This window comes from Bactrocera tryoni, chromosome 2, assembly GCF_016617805.1.
Source record: "Bactrocera tryoni isolate S06 chromosome 2, CSIRO_BtryS06_freeze2, whole genome shotgun sequence".
Taxonomy (NCBI): domain Eukaryota; kingdom Metazoa; phylum Arthropoda; class Insecta; order Diptera; family Tephritidae; genus Bactrocera; species Bactrocera tryoni.
In genome coordinates, this window is record NC_052500.1 from 19,986,124 (window position 1) to 20,004,879 (window position 18,756).

Here is an 18,756-nt window from a genome sequence, read left to right on the forward strand (position 1 = left end):
TCCACTTATTGCTAAAGCAATATCTGGGTAAGCCTGCTTGATCATATCAAGCGTCTCGGTCGCAAATTTACTGAGTTTCACACAGAATTTAATCGCGTACCACTGCTCTATGCTGCATTTTCGGCTTGCACCACTCACAGACACACGTCGCGCGGAAATGTTTGTCCTGACTCTCTAGATGCTCGGAAGGAACTGACTAGCCGCTCGTTTGTTAGCTAGGAACGCCCTCTATCGAATCCAGTCGGTGGGCGCACGTTCCGAAGTACAGTCGCGCCGGAAGAAAATCAGTCCTATTATTTCCCGGACAAACCCTGTATATTCAGTTGCGATGAAATCAAGAATTTTCTTCGGGAACAACAACAAGGAGCTTTTTTCGTCTGGCTTTACAAAAATGGCTGATGCCACGCCACGCTGGGGGTTTGCATATAAATTCCAACTCAGATAGAGCTTTTAAAGGCATCATAACAATACCCGAAATTCCGTTTCCTTACTACTTCGTTAGTTTTATATTTTTCATTACTTTGAATTTTTTTCCTTTCCTGTACACTGTAGAAAATGTTGTCAGTAGGTACTTTTTTTTAATGATTAGTACCATCGCTTGCTTTCAAAACCTGCAAGTGCGTTTGAGGTTATGTCAACATCAGCTAAACATTTCGTTAACAACCAACGCAATGACAAATCCACTGACAGTAAAAAATAATAGCAAAAAGCGCAACATATGTATGTACAGACGTACAATAACAAAAATATACACACAATGCAAATTCATTAATGGCGCATGGCGCTCATTATTGTTTATATACTAATACATATGAATTTGATTGCTCAAAAATCTCCAAGAGTCGCCTATATCCCATATCATGCCTGGGAACAACAGCTGGTCGATGATGATAAATATGAGTTTTATACAGATTTGTTAAAAGAATGGGTGCGTTCATTAGCTGCAACAAATTAAACTAACATGAATGTTCACACTTTATATGTGTATATGTATGTAGCTTAATGTAATCAAATATTTCCATTACATGATTATAATAATGCAATAACGGGTAAGGGTATGGTTGTGCCGCCTCTTGGCACATTTGCTGCAGGCTTCATTGATTAATTGATTGATAGCTGCTCAAATGACCCACATCAGCCGGCGTTTGCACGCGCCCTTGATCAGATCAATTTCGATAAATGCGATTACACATTGATTTTGAGTGCCCTTTGACACGAATATGTGCATCCTCCACCGCCCATGCAATAAAGTGCAATATGCGTCATGCGTCCGCTAAAGATCTGACAATGCCTCGTCAACTACCCTACTGATTTTCCGCATTTTAACGAACAGTTTTAATACTACTTTGTTGTTTTTGTATTTCACTCTTACAATTTTGCACCAAAAACAGCGTGAACCCCAAGTACTCATACTTAAGCTCAACGCTTAGCAGCAACCCTCACTCATACCCATAACTTCAACCATGGTAGCCATGTTCCCCTCCACCAAAGCCTCAGCCGGCAGTGGCACGATGGTGGCACTTGAAGCGATTAAAATCTTACTGCTTACTTATTACTCTTTTCATTTGCTTCTTCCTCCACATACTTAAATAAATATATTGTAGGTAGAAACTGTATGCATTTAATTTTAATCATTGCCCGGTCGCTTGGCTTGGTGTGTGGCTCCAGCGCCACAAATCCTAAGCCGCAACCCAACTCTCTGCGCATTTTGCTCTCGCATGTAGGGTTTGTTGTTATTTTACTTTATTTTTTCCCTTTTCATCGTTCATCACCGTTGTGATTTCACGATTTTCCGCTTTATGGCGCTGCGCCGGTTACCGGCAGTTGGCTGACGGCGGCTCAAGTCGAAAACTGTGCGCAGCAATAGAATTAACGCAGCGTGCAACAAACGATCCACTTTCGTGACGAGCGGCATATAGGCGGCTGTATAACACATGCTACAGTGTTGCATTTGCATTTGTGTGTGTGGTGTGGATGGCCTGTGTGGAAAGTGTAAGTCGCCTAGCACTCATATCCGGGTAGCGTGTACTCGCCGTTTGCCCGCATATTGGTGTTGGCTTTCCGATACATTCAAATTATGCAAAAATAGTTGCAACATATAAAATGTCGCTTTTGAGTTATGCATGCATAATGTATTTGCTTGCAACCCCTTGTTGTTGTAGCGCCATACCCCTTTGTGCAATTGTGCAATTTACCGTAAGCTCTGTCGTCGAAAGCGTTTTGGCTGCAAGCCACACTAAATTTATTTTGTAATTTTCGCATATTTTATTTTTCATTGCCATTCAATTTTCCCTGTTTCTTTAATTTATCGCATTTTCCATCGTTTGCCTTTCCAAACGGTTTTTTTTTTTTGTTTCGCAATTTGTATTTCTTCGCTGGTTTTTGCCACTTTTTGCGAAACCGATAAAGATCTTAAGCGTTTCTTTATTATTCCTCGAAACGCAGCCAAGCACGTGACACACAATTTACACTCGTGTTTTTGTTTTCTTGCGACTATGTGCTTCTTTTTCGTATATAAGCCGGCAAAATTGTATTCTTACATATTTCCACTAGTCGTTTGTTGGCAGTTTGCGACTCGTTATTCATGCCCGATTATTATTTTATGGTTTTGTACATTATTAATAGATTAGTTTATGATGGCGGTGAATAGATTAGTAGTAAATGCTTGTTATTTACATATATATTACAGTCGTTATGACTCGCATTTGCTAGCTGGTGTTCTTACAATATTTTCCGTATAATATTAATTTAATGGGTGTAATTTATTTTAAAATATGTGAAGAGTTTTTCTTAATCAAAAACCTTGAAATTGAGGTATTACTTTCTTAATCCAGAGAAAATAGGCCGAAACCGACCGCACCCCAGCAGTTAATTGATTGATAGAGATATTCCTAGGCTCTGATAAACCAAAAAAAAAAAAACATAAATTGTTTTCCTAGTTCCTAGATGTAACAGGGATCTTGTTGCCTAAATCAATCTAAGTTAGACTTTAGTTTGTGCTTGTCTCCTCTGTTCCATGACTAAGGCAAGGTTTAGTTTATATCGGTTGGCTATCATGCCATACTAAACCTACTGATTCTTAGTAATGCCACATGAAGGTGAAGTTTAAGGGATCGTCTCAGTGTAACCCTTCGAACCCTTCTAAACCCTTTTTTTAATGTTTAAATCAAGTAATCGGTCCGGTGTTTTTTTTTTATAAATAAATACAAAACTCAAGCTTTGAGAGTGGAAACCGTTTTGAAAAACACCATTCTGATAAAAACGCGAACGAGTATTATGTTCCCTTTCTACAAGAAACGCTGTAGCGACCGTAATAATTTGAATTTCGCTTTCAAAACTTGAGAGAATGTTTATTACAGTGTATACTATTAGATAATGCAACAAAAACAAATCGATTTTTCGAAAATTTCACACTGAGACGATCCCTTAATTCGAGCAGGAGTATTCGTCATACAAAACGTGATTGCGAACATTAAGATAGACTTTAATTTTGATATTTCTTCTAGTCATTTGAAATGCGAAATTTTTAGATATACAATATAAGACAAGTCTTAGGTCAACAAACGTTTTTCAGTTTTTTTGAAACGGAGTAAGAGAGAAGTTTTCAATCGAGGCCCTTACATATGATCTTGGCTATCCTGCATGTCCTTCAGTGATTCCATCTCACCCTGAATGTTCACTTTCTGCATGAGTCGTTGTTACTATTACTCATCCGATTCGTATGTGATGTCAGTAAGTTGTGATCTCTTATTAGGTCAGCAACAGCCTTTCAGTCTTTTCGAGACGGAGTAAGAGCCTGAGCCATCTGTTAGTCCTTTCGTAAATTTTATTTTGTGTCGTATTTAACGATTCCATGAATCAAGAAAATACGCATAGCTTTTGCAAAAATTAGGTTACAGGTATATCGAGGAATGGTTTCGTTCCACTGTTGAATGTCTGGGTTCATCAATATCTATTAATTATAATCACTACTTTAAAGGTTACAGAGACACTTCTGGCATGAGGTGAAATACCAGCGTTCCAGTAAGCTCTTAGTCCTCAGTAAAGCTCGTTTTTTCTTAGATGTAAGAAGTCTGACCCGCCACTGTCCGTTGGATGTCATTTTGGTGTTTAATTACCTTAGCAGTTCTATGACGGGTTCAAGTCTCTTCGTATTATTACAATTTAGTTCATTTTCAAATGCCATGTTTGCAAGTTGTATGGAAGAAGAAGGAGCGGTAGAACTATTTCGCACTTCTTGTTTGGCTGTCATGGTCTTAAGGCGTTAGGCTTAAGACGCATTGGCACTCTGGTATTCGCCTATCCGTCTGGAGTGGAATTTAGGTCGTCAATTTCCTAATTTCTTTTCGAATTCCATAAAATTTTTAAATTAATCCACCTAATATCTAGAGGGTAGCTGATAAAATTTACTTTTTAAGTCTGTAAATTTTCCCTTCATATGTATATCTTTGCTAATATTACCAGCTTTAGACAAGAATAGACCACCTTTTGCAGTGCCGCAAAATACACAGCTGGCGCTTTGACTGAAGAAGCGCGCAAACATTCCACTGATTTTTTCATTCTTATCGCATATTTGTGTTTCAAACTAATTAGTCTAGGGAATTGCCAAAAAAGCAATATAATGCTGTTCACATAACAAAAAACCAAGAAATCATAGTCTAAAAAAAGCTTGAAAGAATAGTAAAAACGCACAATAGGTTCACCCATTATTTAACGGTAATCATTAGAAATCAAAGCATTGTGAACAATAGAGAGGTTAAGGGTGCATTTTTGTTTGAGTGCTAGTACCGTTAGTGCCTAAATACGCACAAAATCAATAAAAAGGTATTATTTACATAACTATTATGTGGCTATGAACCAGAAATTTAGGCATTTATGTAGGTGTAACAGAGTGTACTAATCGATTGATTATAGTATTTTTCAAGTATTGGGTTTATATTTGAACTCCAGCCACACTATTGTTTTCGTTTAAGTGCACGCGCCGTTGCTGGAGTGCGGCACTCGTTGCAACAAAAAAAGCCAAACAATAAAAAGCAGCAACTGAAGCAGCCATTTTCTACTACGTACCCTTTCTGCCCTTTCTCGTTAATGTTCGCATTCTACCAGAAGAAACACATACACATACATATGTGTATGTATATAAGTATATATTCGTACGCTCAAAAAGTTTTCGTCGTTTCATGAATAATTGAATATGAACAATATTTGACTGTGACATATTGTTATATTTTGTTTTTGTACCTCATTTTTGTGCTCCGCTTATTTTCACTCACACTCCAAAATTACTTATTCAATGCTGTTGTTTCCCTCTTCAACAATTTTTTTTTAATTTTTTTATTTTTTTTTCTTTTCGTGAACTGTTCAGGGTAAAATTAATTGCAACCCCTGCAAAGGTTTAAAGGTTTAAGCTGCCATTAAGCAGTTTCTTAAATACCTTGCTGACTATTATTCAACTTAAGACAGTGAGTTGAAAGAAAACGAAAACGACTCGCTTGGCTGCTCTGCTATCACCATTATGTATGTATGTGGATCTCAACAACCCCCAGTTTTTTAATTGCTTTTCTACTGTCTCAAACTTTTTTCGTTTATTTTTTTCTGTTTTCGAATATGACCTGGCGAAACATTTAACTGCAATTAGCGACTGATGACCGACCGTTTTGCATAAAGTTAAGCATACATTTACTACATATATACTATATATTTATGTTTAAAAAAATTTGCTTAAATGAAATATCGTCTCTTTTGTGGGCCCCATGGCTTATGAAAGCACATAATTGAAAGGGCGTAACGGCACAAGAAAAATTAGCAAAGCGTTGAAATATTTTTAAATAATAAAGTGTGCTAACGGGGGGAAGTTAGGCGGCAGCTCGCCACGCACACATGGAACAACGATAGTTCAGTGTAGTCATAAAGTCTAGCTATAAAAGTTATTAATTTTCGTGTAGAAATGCAACTAAAAAAAGAGGAGAAAACCTAAAAAACTATACTAGTATGCCTTGAATTCGGGCGGGTTCGAACTTCGGTAATCTAACGCAGGCGGTTTTTAGTTTTTATTTGTACACGGTCTGAATAGTCTTTGGCTTCAACGAGAGAAAGAAAATATCTCTCCTTGCCTCAAAATACTAAATCTTGATTAGAATTCTGAAAAGTTCCGTCATATATAATTCAGTCATCTTCAAGTTATTGGTTTCTAAAGTGACCCAAATGACTTCAGCGACTATTTGTTTTTAGCCAGACTCTTTTTTTTACCCAACATTTTCACAGGTTGGGCACCAAAATGTGACGCATTCGGAGAAAATTTCACTGAAATTAGTGAGACTAGCTGGAACAAGTTTCAACGGTATCAAAATATTGGAGAACCGTTACAACAAATGCAATACTCTATATGGAGATTAAGTCGAGTCATGAAACCATAACTGCAAACAAAGTCGTTGTTAGGCTAAAGAATTTTCAACTCATTAGTGGCGTTTGAAATTTCAGCGTGAGATTTAACCGAGTTTGTTCGTATCCAAAACGTATGATAAGTTTGTAATCTCAGATTTGACTGAGATTCCAATTATGAAACTGAAATGTAGATAAACTGTAAAAATAATTTAAAAAATTTAAATAAAAATGTTTATTAACATTTTTTTTTAGATAAAATATTTTTTTTATATTTTTTTTTATAAAACATTTTTTTTATAAATTAATTTTTTTATGAAATATATTTTTATAAAATATTTTTTTATAAATTTTTTTATAAAATTTTTTTTTATAAAATATTGTTTTTTTAAAATATTTTTTTGTAAAATATTTTTTTATTAATTTTTTTATAAAATATATTTTTGTTATAAAATATTTTCGTTATAAATTATTATTTTTTTTTTTTAAAATGTTTTTTTTAATTAAATATCTATTTTTTTAAATAAAATATTTGTTTTTCTTTTTATAATTTGTGAAGCTTTAACAAAACTGTTAAGGAAAAAATTAGCTATAAATACAATTTATTAGTAATATTTTTAATAATTGTTTTTTTTTTATGAAGTTTCTGTCATTATTTTCAATATGTTACGTTGGTTATAAAACTCTTCCGTATACTTCAGTGACTTCCCCCAACTCGACTGAAACAAAAAGCTTCCTCTTTCCCCATTTGCATATACAAATGAAAATGAATGTAACTAAGTCATAAATTTTTGCCATTTAGTATTCTATACACGTGCCATAACTTGACGCATACACACACACACACACACGCACATGACTACATAGTTTTCCCGGCACCCACACTACTAACTAAACACGTACATACACTCGCACATAAAGTTTCTTTTACCTCTTTAGCACCACACTCTTCAGCGAGCTCCAACTATTTCTCCCTCCATTGATGTTGCCGGCAAAATGTTATATTCAATTGTTGTTCATACCCAAAATAACACACTATAATCATGTTACAGTGTCATAAAATCGAGTAATCCATTAGCTATACTTAGATCGGCATTAAATGCGGTAAATCGATCTGCGTTCGAAACTCATAATGCGCTGCTCAAACATACACTCCTACAAATGCTTGTATGTGTTAGCCTAGCCGTAAGCTCGACTGTCGGTTCGTCATTTGTTGCTAATGTCTGTCTATGCGTTGTTCAAATTTGGTACTATTTTGGTGTGGACCATCAGTTTGAAGTTGAAATTGGAGATGATTTGCGCGTGTTGTTGTTTACCAAATCTCCTTTACTGTAATTTATAGTTGCTTCCACGATTTTATTGCTATTTTTAAATGATACGCAGCTTAGTCCCACTATTTATGGAATTTATAGCGCAAATCGATAGTTTTGATTTGTTATGTGATACTTTGGCATTTATTGTTGTTTATTGACCACAATTGCCATGCTTTCGGTATTTAAAAATTGTTTGTATTCAGTTAATTATTTTACATAGGGTTTTGTTGTTGATTTTTAACTTTCAGGAAATTTATTTGCTCGGTTAAATCCCGTTAAGATAAGTAGAGCGCTTGTTATCGAAAAGTTAGTAGTATTTAATGCTAGTTTTATGTAGTAAACATTGGACTTCGAAAAGTTATTCCAAAGGTAAACAACCTGAAAATATTTAGAAAGGTTATCGGACTCTCCAGAAATTATTCAATAAATATAAACAAAAAAATCTGAAGTTGCCAGTTTAGAGTCCTCAAAAAAGGTCTAACTATGTTAAGTTGCGGAAAAAGGAATCGAATTTCTTTATCAGGTCTATATTTGAGTGTAAAAGGAATTATATTTACCTTTTTATACAAAATGGTGGTTACGAAGCCAATTTTTGGAATCACCTTCTTCAAGAAACGACGGTGATTCTAAGAACCATTTCTATCTGAAGTAAAATAAATACCAAGATCTTAATCTACTTAAGACTGGTTAGCAGAGTACGAATATTTTTAACTTTGAATCAATTTTTCGCAAAAATTCTTCTACCGAAAAAAAGCTGTAAATTATTTAAAAAAACGTCGCAATAAAAACAACAAAAACATATACAGTTTCATGTATAATGTTATTGTGAAGCTACACTTAAAATTTTTTTTAGCAGCCTATAGTATGTATATTTAAGTTTAAAATATATTTTTTTTTGATGACCAGAGTTCCATAATCTCTTAAGTGAACCTAATTAGAAAATTCAATTTGAAGATAAAAATTGTTTTTGGTTTTGATATCTTCTCTTCTTGCAAAATATATAGGTATGCAAAACAGTGCTTTGTATTTTTTTTATCATTTTTAAATCCATTTTCCACTGTTTGTACTTTGTTGTAATCTTTAATGTCACTTAATGTATTATTTGTTTCAGTGTAAAAAGTGTAAAATGTAGCGAAAGAAGTACAAGAAAAAAATTAGTTTTATGTATACTTTTCTTTGTTGTAATAAAACAAGTAACATTAATTACAACGACAGTACCATTAGAAATTTCTCCTAAAATATTAAGCGCTTTTAAATTTAATTTTTTTTACTTTCTGTGACATTATACTATTCAAGTTAGCGGCAAGGCTTGAAAATCAACAATTTACTATCAGAAACAAAGGGCGCAATTTACTTTTGTTTTCTGATTGTGTGAACTTTGTTTTTTTGCCTTTTTCCGTTGGATTAGTTTTAATGTTTGTATTATTTTTTATATTTCTAATGTATTTTGTTTTCTATTTGTTTGTACTTTTTATTAATTTATTGTTTATGTACATATGTTGTAATTTTTTTTTTAATTTTTTTTAAATATTTTTTTTTTTTTTTTTTAATTTTTTAAATATTTTTTTAAATATTTTTTTTATTTTTTATTTTTATTTTTAGTTTTTTTATTTAACATGTTTAATTTGTTCGTAGGCATATGTTTTTTTTTTTTTTTTTTTGTTTTTTTTTTTTTTTTTTGTTTTTTTTTTTCTGTTTTAAAGGTCTAAAGGTCTAAAGAAGTTCGTATTTTTAGCTTCGCTCGTACATATGTACATACATTCACAATTCAAATTTCAACAAATATTTGATTCAATAATTTTAGGAAAAAGCTTTCGCTTTCCATCCACTTTCCAATCTAGGGAAATGTTCATCACCATTCCGGAATATTTCATTGCCTATTTTGAGTTTAACCATCATCCACATATTCTCAAACGGGTTGAGATAGGGGACTGGGCCACACCACAGTACTGATATGATTTTCTTTTAACCACGATTTTAGGAGCCCAAAAGTGTGTTTGGGGTCATTATCGTACTGGAAAGTCCATACAAGTGGCATTGCCCATTTCCCAATCGGCAAACGGCAGCATAACATTAGTTAAAATGTCCCTATAATATACCGCTATCTTCATGTCAGTTATACGATGAATTGCAGCAATAACATTACAGGAGAAGCACCTCCACATCCCCATCCATGTTTTACTGTGGCAATTGTGTGTAAATCTCGATGCATCTGACCATAAATTTGAGTTCTAATTCTGCTTAGTTAAATTTAAGTGTGATCGAGCAAATCCCAACCTCGCTTTTCTATAACATAAATGTTTTTTTAGTACATCTTTAACTACGCAGACTAAACTCCAAGGCCCGTCTTTTGATAGAGCAGAGACTGATGTCGACTTTAACGTCGGTGTTAGCTTTGGGGTATTTTGTAAAGAAATTTTTTATTTGCCGGTCTTCTCTTACGGTTGTAGCACGAGGCCTACCTTCTCTATGAACTACATGTCCTTCGTCCGAATAATACGGCAAATCTTTGATTTATGTATGGAATATTTTAACGGTATTTTATTTTGCGATAGTCAATTTCTAACATCTTCTTTTATTTTTGTTTTAAAGTCCGACCTGCTCGGAAAAAGAGAAAAACAAAGAACACAAAAACTACTTTAGCAACAAAAAAATGGTAGAAACAAATATTTGAATTGGGTTACCAATGTTTTGACCACAACTGTATATATTATATATTTAAATAGCATCCGCTAGTTAATTTAACAATTGTTTACGGTCTTTTATTCTATTTGTATCTTTTTGATTTTTAAGTTATTTTGAACTATTAAAATAGTGGCAACCCTTTCCATTTCACGATTAAAGACAAATTTACAGTTTTTTAGATGTTTTTGGCTTATTTGCTTATTTTTTTCAAAAAGGTGGCAACACTAATTTTTCAATTTACGCTTATACCCAGTTATTTAGTTTTTTAACTTATTTGTTTATGTATTTTGACATTTAAAAAGGTGGCAACTCTAAAATTTCTTTTCCAATTGTTTAGTAGTTTTTAGATACTCACTTGTATTTTACATTATTGGAGAAGGCAGTTTCAAATTCCGTAAATTCAAAAATGGTGGCAACCCTAATATTTCGTTTTTTGTTTGAAAGAATATTTTACTTAGAGGATACAGTTTGTTTCTATAAAGACTTATATTTTATGATAAATGTTCTTCAGGTTAAAATTTCGTACATAATTCCATTAGGCTTCTGTTTTTTTTTTTTTATATACGTAAATATGTAGTATATTTTATTAATAGTGACTAAATTTTGCACTTCTCAATTTTTTCCGTTTTTGTGCTTGCCACCTAACCTTGTCATAAAATAAATTATTACCATAGTACACTATAAACATTTCCATTGTACACCTACTTTATTGCAAGTGTTGAAAGTAAACTTTATAATGTTATAGAATAACTTTAAAATCGTTAGACCAAAGTGCTGTCGTAAATAGTAGTTGGTTGGCCAAAAGTGGGCGGTTTGTTGAGTGAGTAAACAGAAATTGAAAATGTTAGAAAATTACATAGAAAATTAAAAGCAAACATTGTCCGAAAAGAGTACAACACGGTACATGCCACGTATCGTTGCCACATACACACACATTGTTTTTTGCAACTCTAACGGTCACTACAAGTTAGTAGCGCTGGCTAAATGGGTGTGAAAACTGCTGCGGGCATTTTCAAATTAGCAAGCAACTAACACCTTTTGCCCATTTCCGAACACACTTCCTTTATACCCAACACATACTCACATGTACATATGTTTGCGTATGTGGCACGTATCCTTTCGCCTTTATTATCCTTTCGTTTGCGTTTTATTACCACCTCGACGCGCCAACAAACGCTTCGCTGCCCGTCGGTGGCATAATATGTTGCGAATCGGTTACCTCAGCGCCGCAGCCAGTGCCGTGCGGGGGCGTGCCGCTTTCACCTTCAACTTTGACAGCTTGTAATTTATTCAAATGTGCGCCAGTTATTTTACTTTTTAACATATTTTTCGCATTTATTTGCATTTTTTGTTATTTTTTTTGCTTTCGTTTTTCCTTTTGCCGGCTGCAATAGTTTTGGTGTCGGCGTTTTGTTGTGCCATTTGGGCATAGCATGTGAAAGTCAAATAAACCATTGGACTGGATCGTGCGAGTATATAAATTTGCACTAAGCATTTCGCAATTATTAATGCTTTGTTGTTGTTTTTTCTTCTATTATATATTACTATTGTTTTTCTTGTTGTTCTAACAACGGATTGAGGGCGTTTGTGTTGCTTTATTAGCTTTATATTATATAATGTAATGATTTCATATCTTTATGTTGATTAGGTAATTTTTGCAAGGACACGCTTTTATTTTTTTCGTTTTGCTCAAAGTAATTGTGGGGTAATTAAGCTCTAATGGTTTTGAAATGAAATGGGTGGACAAATCGTGTTATTAAATACGTGAAATTTAAGTGAATTTCTATTTTTAAGTTCGTTTTTCAAAACTGAAAAGGACGATGATGGAAATCTTTGATCTATGTTGGGAGTTAAACCTTCAATATCTGATTAAATTTTCTTCAGCTCGTAGAAAGCGGTGCCCCATTTTGTTCATCAGTGGTCTTTGCAGTAAATCTATGCAAATATTGTACCGCCTAGGTAGTGTTGGAGAGTTTAAGTTCTAATCTCGGTAACCTATGCTTATACCAGGGGGTCTAAAAAATTCATCCGATATATTTCGTTGTTAGACCGAACCTTCAACATAATTCTTCTTCTTTATTGGCGTAGACACCGCTTACGCGGTTATAGCCGAGTTTACAACAACACGCCAATCGTTCTTCCTTCTCGCTGTTTGGTGCCAATTGAAGATTCCAAGCGCAGCCAGGTCCTTCTCCAGAGCCGTATGACTCATACAGCTCATCGCTCCATCGAATGCGATATTCGCCGTTGCCAATGCGCAAAGAACTATAAATCTTCCGTAGAATCTTTCTTTCGAAAACTCGTAAAGTCAATCGTCCATGCCTCTGCACCATATAGCAGAACGGGAATAAGGAATGACTTACATATAAAATTTGGTCTTTGTTCGTCGAGAGAGAATTTTACTTCTCAATTGCCTACTCAGTCCGAAGTAGAACCTGTTGGCAAATGTTATTCTGTCTTTGATTTCGAGGCTGACATTCTTGTTGGTATTAATACGGGTTCCAAGATAGACGAAATTATCTATATGATATCTTATAGAACGTTGTACCAGCTTGTTTAAGCTCTGCAGCTCGAATTAGTCAGTTTACATAGCCGTATTAGTTTTACAAGAAAATCGAATTCAGACATAAAGGGAGCTCCTTTTCGTGCTGTCAAAAACAGCTTTGAAATCGAAAAAGAGCATTCAGAGCTCGTATGCCACACAGGAAGTGTGCAGAATATGCGAAGATGAAACTATGAATTATGTGGTATAGATCTATGTACATCGCAGTTCTTCAAGGTTTCCAATGAGGTAGTCGGTAACTTGTTGTTTTTTGACTTTTGCTTCTGCCCCCCATGGCACTGCTAGTGATTAAGTTCACCTTTGAGCTTCAAACGTCGCACCACTTTGTCATTATCCAAAAGGACTTTGAATCTATTTATTACGCAGTCAATAAGACTTTAAATTTTTTGGTTTTTAAAGCACATTATTTTTCTGGATTATTTCACTAGCAAAGCTTGTCTTCAAATCTTCGCCAATTGTATCCTACAGAGGAATGTACACTGAGACACTGTAGTATTCTACGCAAGTTTTCACGCAGACATTTTTGCGTTTTGTTTGTCGGCCGCAGATTTCTGGGTTTTCTTCGTCAATTTTTCGTTCTGCCTCCCATTTTTTTCGTGCCTGAAATGTTTCTCAGCTTTTTGTTTTCAATTTTGGAACGATACAAGTAGCGTATATATCATATTTGATGCCTTTGCCAGATCAATCGATTCCTCCATTTTTTCCCCCACTTTGAATCCGCCGCTGTATAAACTATCTACGTTTGTCCTTAAAGAGTTCATTCCATATTATAGACCTCACCTTCAGAAGGCATGTATGGAATTTACAGATATTGAACAATTGGTTCATGAGTATTTATATCAAAATAAATCTCATGTGTTAATGAAAGTAGTCGATATAGATCACTAATCTTGAAATTTATAGAACGGTGGTCGTCACCTTTTCGGCCAATATGATAGTCTTGGTCTTCTTCGGAGCAGGTACGCCAGGTGAAGTTCACTACTTCAACTCATCCCTGAACTCTAGTAAGTACCAGCCAATGACTGCTATGAAGTGATCTCTCGATTGCGATTGTTGAGTGTGCAAACATGGCAGCCATAGCCCCGACAGCTTTCTCATGCCCAATATGGCTTCCAGAAATAAGAATGTAAACATCTGACCGATATTGGTTTTTTGCAATTTTTCTAAAATTCGTGGCCACTTAAGCTGCTACACGCGGTCAGAACAGAAGTCCGAGCTCGATGCTATGCCTTGCGATAATGTCAACATCGGCCGATGAGATTAAGTACGGACCGCCCGTATAGTATAGTATATTGAACCTTTAACCGTTTTGTATTTATTTTAATTTATCTTTTTTTCTATCACTTCCGGCGCTGCATTAACTAAATTCTTCAGAATTTGAAAATTTAAAATTGAAATGCAAAATTATTAAATTGTAAACACTTTTTCCGAGAAAACACTAGTGATTTCAGGATTTTAAAAATAGTGCAACAACATTATTTACATGCATATAAATACACAAAAATTAACTTAGAAACAATTCACTAAAATTTCTTTTTATTCCACAATTTATTTACAGAGATTCGTCATAAGCAATTTCGACTGAATATGTCGCGCGATTATGAATTCTTCGGCGTAGCACAAGATGATCCCACACTAATAGCATTCCTGCGCGAAATCCATATGCGCAAATATCCCATGCACTTCGTGAAGAATGCGCCCATCGATGATGCCACTGCGTCACCGGCGGTAGCGGCAGCGGCGGCCGCAGCAGCAGCGACTGCTGCAGCTGGTGTGGCGCGATTAACTGCTGCCGCCAGCGGCGCTATAACGACGCATTTCAATTTCAGTAATCACTATGAAGGTCTCACGGCCGAAATGGCGCATTACGTCGCCGATCTGGTGGGTGGCAAAGAGAATGGCGCCTTCATACAGTCACTGCCCGGTGCGATGGGTCATCTCATGACTGCACCATGGCTGGCGGCAACATTGAATTGGGCGGGCTTGGTGGTGGAACCGGAACCGCGTCGTTTCTTTACATTGCGCAAACAGAACGCGCAACGGCCGGGTCTGCAGGTGGTGCACGCATGCATATCGCCCAATCCGTATCCCAAAGAGGTGAGTGTTGTGTTAGCGTTGGAACAGTTGTTTTTATTTCCAAATTAAAATTTTGTTTTGCTTTTTTCATGTTCGCGTTGCCGCTAGGTTACCATACACAACGAAGAGTCGGAGGTGCGCATCAATAGTCTGCTGGATGAGGAAACGTCGTGGTTCAATTCGCGCGTCAAATGCTTTCCATTATATTCGCTAATGTTAGCGTGCAATCGTGTGACATATGATCTGCTGAGTTTGGGCGTTCATGGGCATGAATTGGAGGTATGCATAAATGTATTTGCTTTTATTTAAAATATTTTCTTTGATATAATTTTTTTGGAATCAATTTTTTTATTAATTTAGTTTTATAATATTTTCTTATTTTTAATTTTATAATTATAACCTTCTAATGCGTTATATTAAGAAAGATCTCCTTGTGAGTTTTTCCGAGTTTCTTTGGTGCAATTTTTGTTCAGCCAAACTTCCTGCTATTCCCAAGAACACAAGAAAGAAATGTAAGCAGAAGTTGAGAGGGTTACATATATGAGACCTGCATACAGATAATTTTTATAAGGTCTTATCGGCGACAACTTTTCGTTAAATTTGTATATTTCTCTTGGCCGATGTCAAGTCAATTTTGAACATATTCCTTAGTCATTGTGAATAAATCGGTGAACACAAATAGGCGTGTTCACCGATTGATTGATAAACGAGGAATGCACTGCGACCTTAGGTCTATTGTACCCTCACGCCTATTTTTCATATAATACTATTTTGAAGATTATCAGTTTTAATGAACAGCAACTTGATTGTCCCAACATTTTCGAAAATCGGATATACAGTTCGCTAGAGGTTCTAATATCTTTCAATTATAATTATAAATCACTCATTACGTACTGCTGTGGGCAAAAAATAGTAAGACTTTTTAATTTACATTTTGCGCGAAAATCCATTCGACGTATTATTATTTTTTTTTATGTTGGTCAGTGTCATGTGTGCTAAATTTCACAACAAAATAATCATTCTGACATCATTAGAATATCGGAAGGATCAGTCAAAACCATTTTGAAAGATGAATCACTCAATTTTTTTCAAAAAACAGCGTTTTTTTAACGTCTGTGAAACTAACTATCCGACTAACAGGATCTCATGAATTGTATTATTACTGGCGATGAGTCTTGGAATTATGCTTACGACCCGGAAATAGAGATCAATCGCCCGAATATCGTGGCAAAGATGAGCCGAAACCGAGAAAACCACAACAAAGCAGGTCAAATTTAAAGGTTATGTTGACAGTTTTCTTCGATTATCTAGGTGTGGTATACTCCAAGTTCCTTCCGACCGACCAAACTGTCAACAAGAAATACTATTTCAGAGTTATGCGTAAAAAAAGCCAGAATTATGGGCCGACAACTCTTAGTTTTGGAACCATGATGATGCAAAGTTTTTTGGCCAAATTTTCTACCAGCATCGTGCCGCAACCACCTGATTTAGCTCCGTATGACTTCTGGCTATTTAGCAAATTCAAACGACCGCTCCGGGGTAACCGTTTTGAGTAAATTGAAAACATAAATTGTCAATTGAAGACATCAAACTAGATACGCAGTTCCCAGTTTTTGAGATATCGATCTGAAATACTTGCACTCCCTCTTTTCTCCCCAAGAAGCTGCTCATTTGTCTGAGCCGCCGTTATCGGACCACTATAGCATATAGCTGCCATACAAACTGAGCGATCGAAATGAAGTTCTTGTAAGGAATCTTTTCTATTCGCGAAAAGTGCAACCGAAGTTAACATTTTTCATTGTTTTTTCAATTAATAAATGTATTTTGCCGAAAAAGGCAATATTTTTTTTCGTTGAACAGTTCGTTGAGTCTTTTATTCAGTTTTATTAATAACAATTAGAATATAATTTGTAAAATATTTATTAGTTCTTATAAAATTAAGATCCATATATAAGTTTTTAAATTTTTAATTTGACTTCTTCACCATTCTAACGGAATTCTCTACCACCCTACAGATCCTACAAACGCTACCTTTCGATCGGGTACAAATCGAGGCGATATCCATACACCTAACAGAGGACATAGCCAGAGGCTACGTAAACGAGCTAACCAAGTTCCTAGCGGGTAAATCGTATAAATTACAAAAGACCTTCGGTCGCAATTATTTCTACCAACGAATCAAAACGACGAGTCGAACACGAAAAAAAGATATACTATTACTCAAAACGCCTTAATTAGCAGCAACTGCGGTTGGTGTTGGCGGCCTTGCTGTGAACGAACCAACGATTTGGGGAAAATACCGTTAAATAAGCTATTGCCGCCGTTGCTATTGCTAAAACAAAGCTATTACTTTAATATACTTAAAAACACAAAAACAAATAAAATAATTATTAATTAGTGCGCAAAATTGCTGCGAAATTATGAATATAAATAAGAAGAAGAAGAAGAAAAACCAACAAACGAGCAGCAAAAGACGTAAATCGAAAATTTTTTTAATAAACCAAAAGAAAAGCAAAGTAATTATAGCAAAAGCAAAAGCGCGCGCGTTATTAAACTATTGCAAACGACTTGAACGTGTGTTGCAAGGTTCTAATAGTAAGCAATGCGAAACGATAAAAAAACAAAAATAATAAAAAACACACAAAATTTGCAAAGCACACAAATTGCGTTAGGTGGTGCGTAGAGAATGAAGGCGACGCGAGTCATAAATAAATTAAATGAAAAATTATCAACAGAAGCGCGCGCATGCGCAGACGCACTTGAAAGTGTTGAAAGCGCGCAACAGTAATTTCCTTAAACGACGCAGCTATTTATAGTGAACTAAGTAAGAATTTTGTATTTATAACAAATAAAGTGGAGTCTTCTCGTTTAGACGCTCCAATTTTTTGCAAAACTGCACGCAACATTTGCCTTCATTCAGCGTTAATTCAATATCATTATTGTTTCACGCGTATGCAAAAACAAAAAAGAATCGAGAATTCATCAAAATTATAGCATTTTTGTTGTGTTTTCAATCACTCTCACTATTACTTTTAATGGCTAGCTTTTAAGTTACAAAATACAAAAACAGAAACAAAAATGTAAAAATGCAAAAATGCAAAAAACGAGCAACAATGTTTGCAAAGAAGTGAGCAGTAAGCGTAATTAGCCAGAAAAATCGATAACGATTACAAATTGTCGCTGTTGTATAAATAATAATTATAATTTAATTTAATAATTTAGTCTACTTTGCACACTTACCATAGTTTAGTATATAAAAATAATTTAATTAAATGAAAGAAAATGCTTTATGAAAATTTAAATTATTGCCTAAACGAGTTAAATTGACGAGAAGTGAAGGAAAAAAAAAACAAAAACAAAAGAAAATATGGTATGTGAATGAGAGTCTTAGATTTTTGATTATAGCAAAAACAAAAACACAAATGAAAAACTTTAAATGTTAAAATAGCAGTTACTGAAATAATAATACATGCATATACAAACATATGCTCTACATATGTGTATAAATATATATATTTATAGATTTATGGTAATGCACATTTAAATAACTGACTGTTTCGCTATTAGTTTGTCAAATTATTGTTTAAAAAGTAGCCAAGCGACACTTTATTCGCACACACACGAACACACACAACATAGACGAGGCTGCGTCGGCGATTTTGTTGCGAAATGTATTTGCTTTAAAGCGCTGCGTGAGTTGCTATAATTTTATAGAAAAAAATCTGCTATAAAATTTGA

The 18,756-nt window shown here is 34.8% G+C and overlaps 1 protein-coding gene across 1 annotated transcript in view; it reads left to right on the forward strand.

Moving 5' to 3' along the window:
- Window positions 1-18,525, forward strand: part of LOC120767961 (protein Star) — a 91,703-nt gene extending 73,178 nt beyond the window's left edge. Inside the window, exons 3-5 of the mRNA XM_040094352.1 lie at window positions 14,501-15,039; window positions 15,127-15,297; window positions 17,034-18,525. Of these exons, the coding sequence (XP_039950286.1) occupies window positions 14,501-15,039; window positions 15,127-15,297; window positions 17,034-17,252 (929 nt within the window). The 3' untranslated portion in view covers window positions 17,253-18,525. The remainder of the gene's footprint in view (window positions 1-14,500; window positions 15,040-15,126; window positions 15,298-17,033) is intronic.
- Window positions 18,526-18,756: the final 231 nt, after the last annotated feature.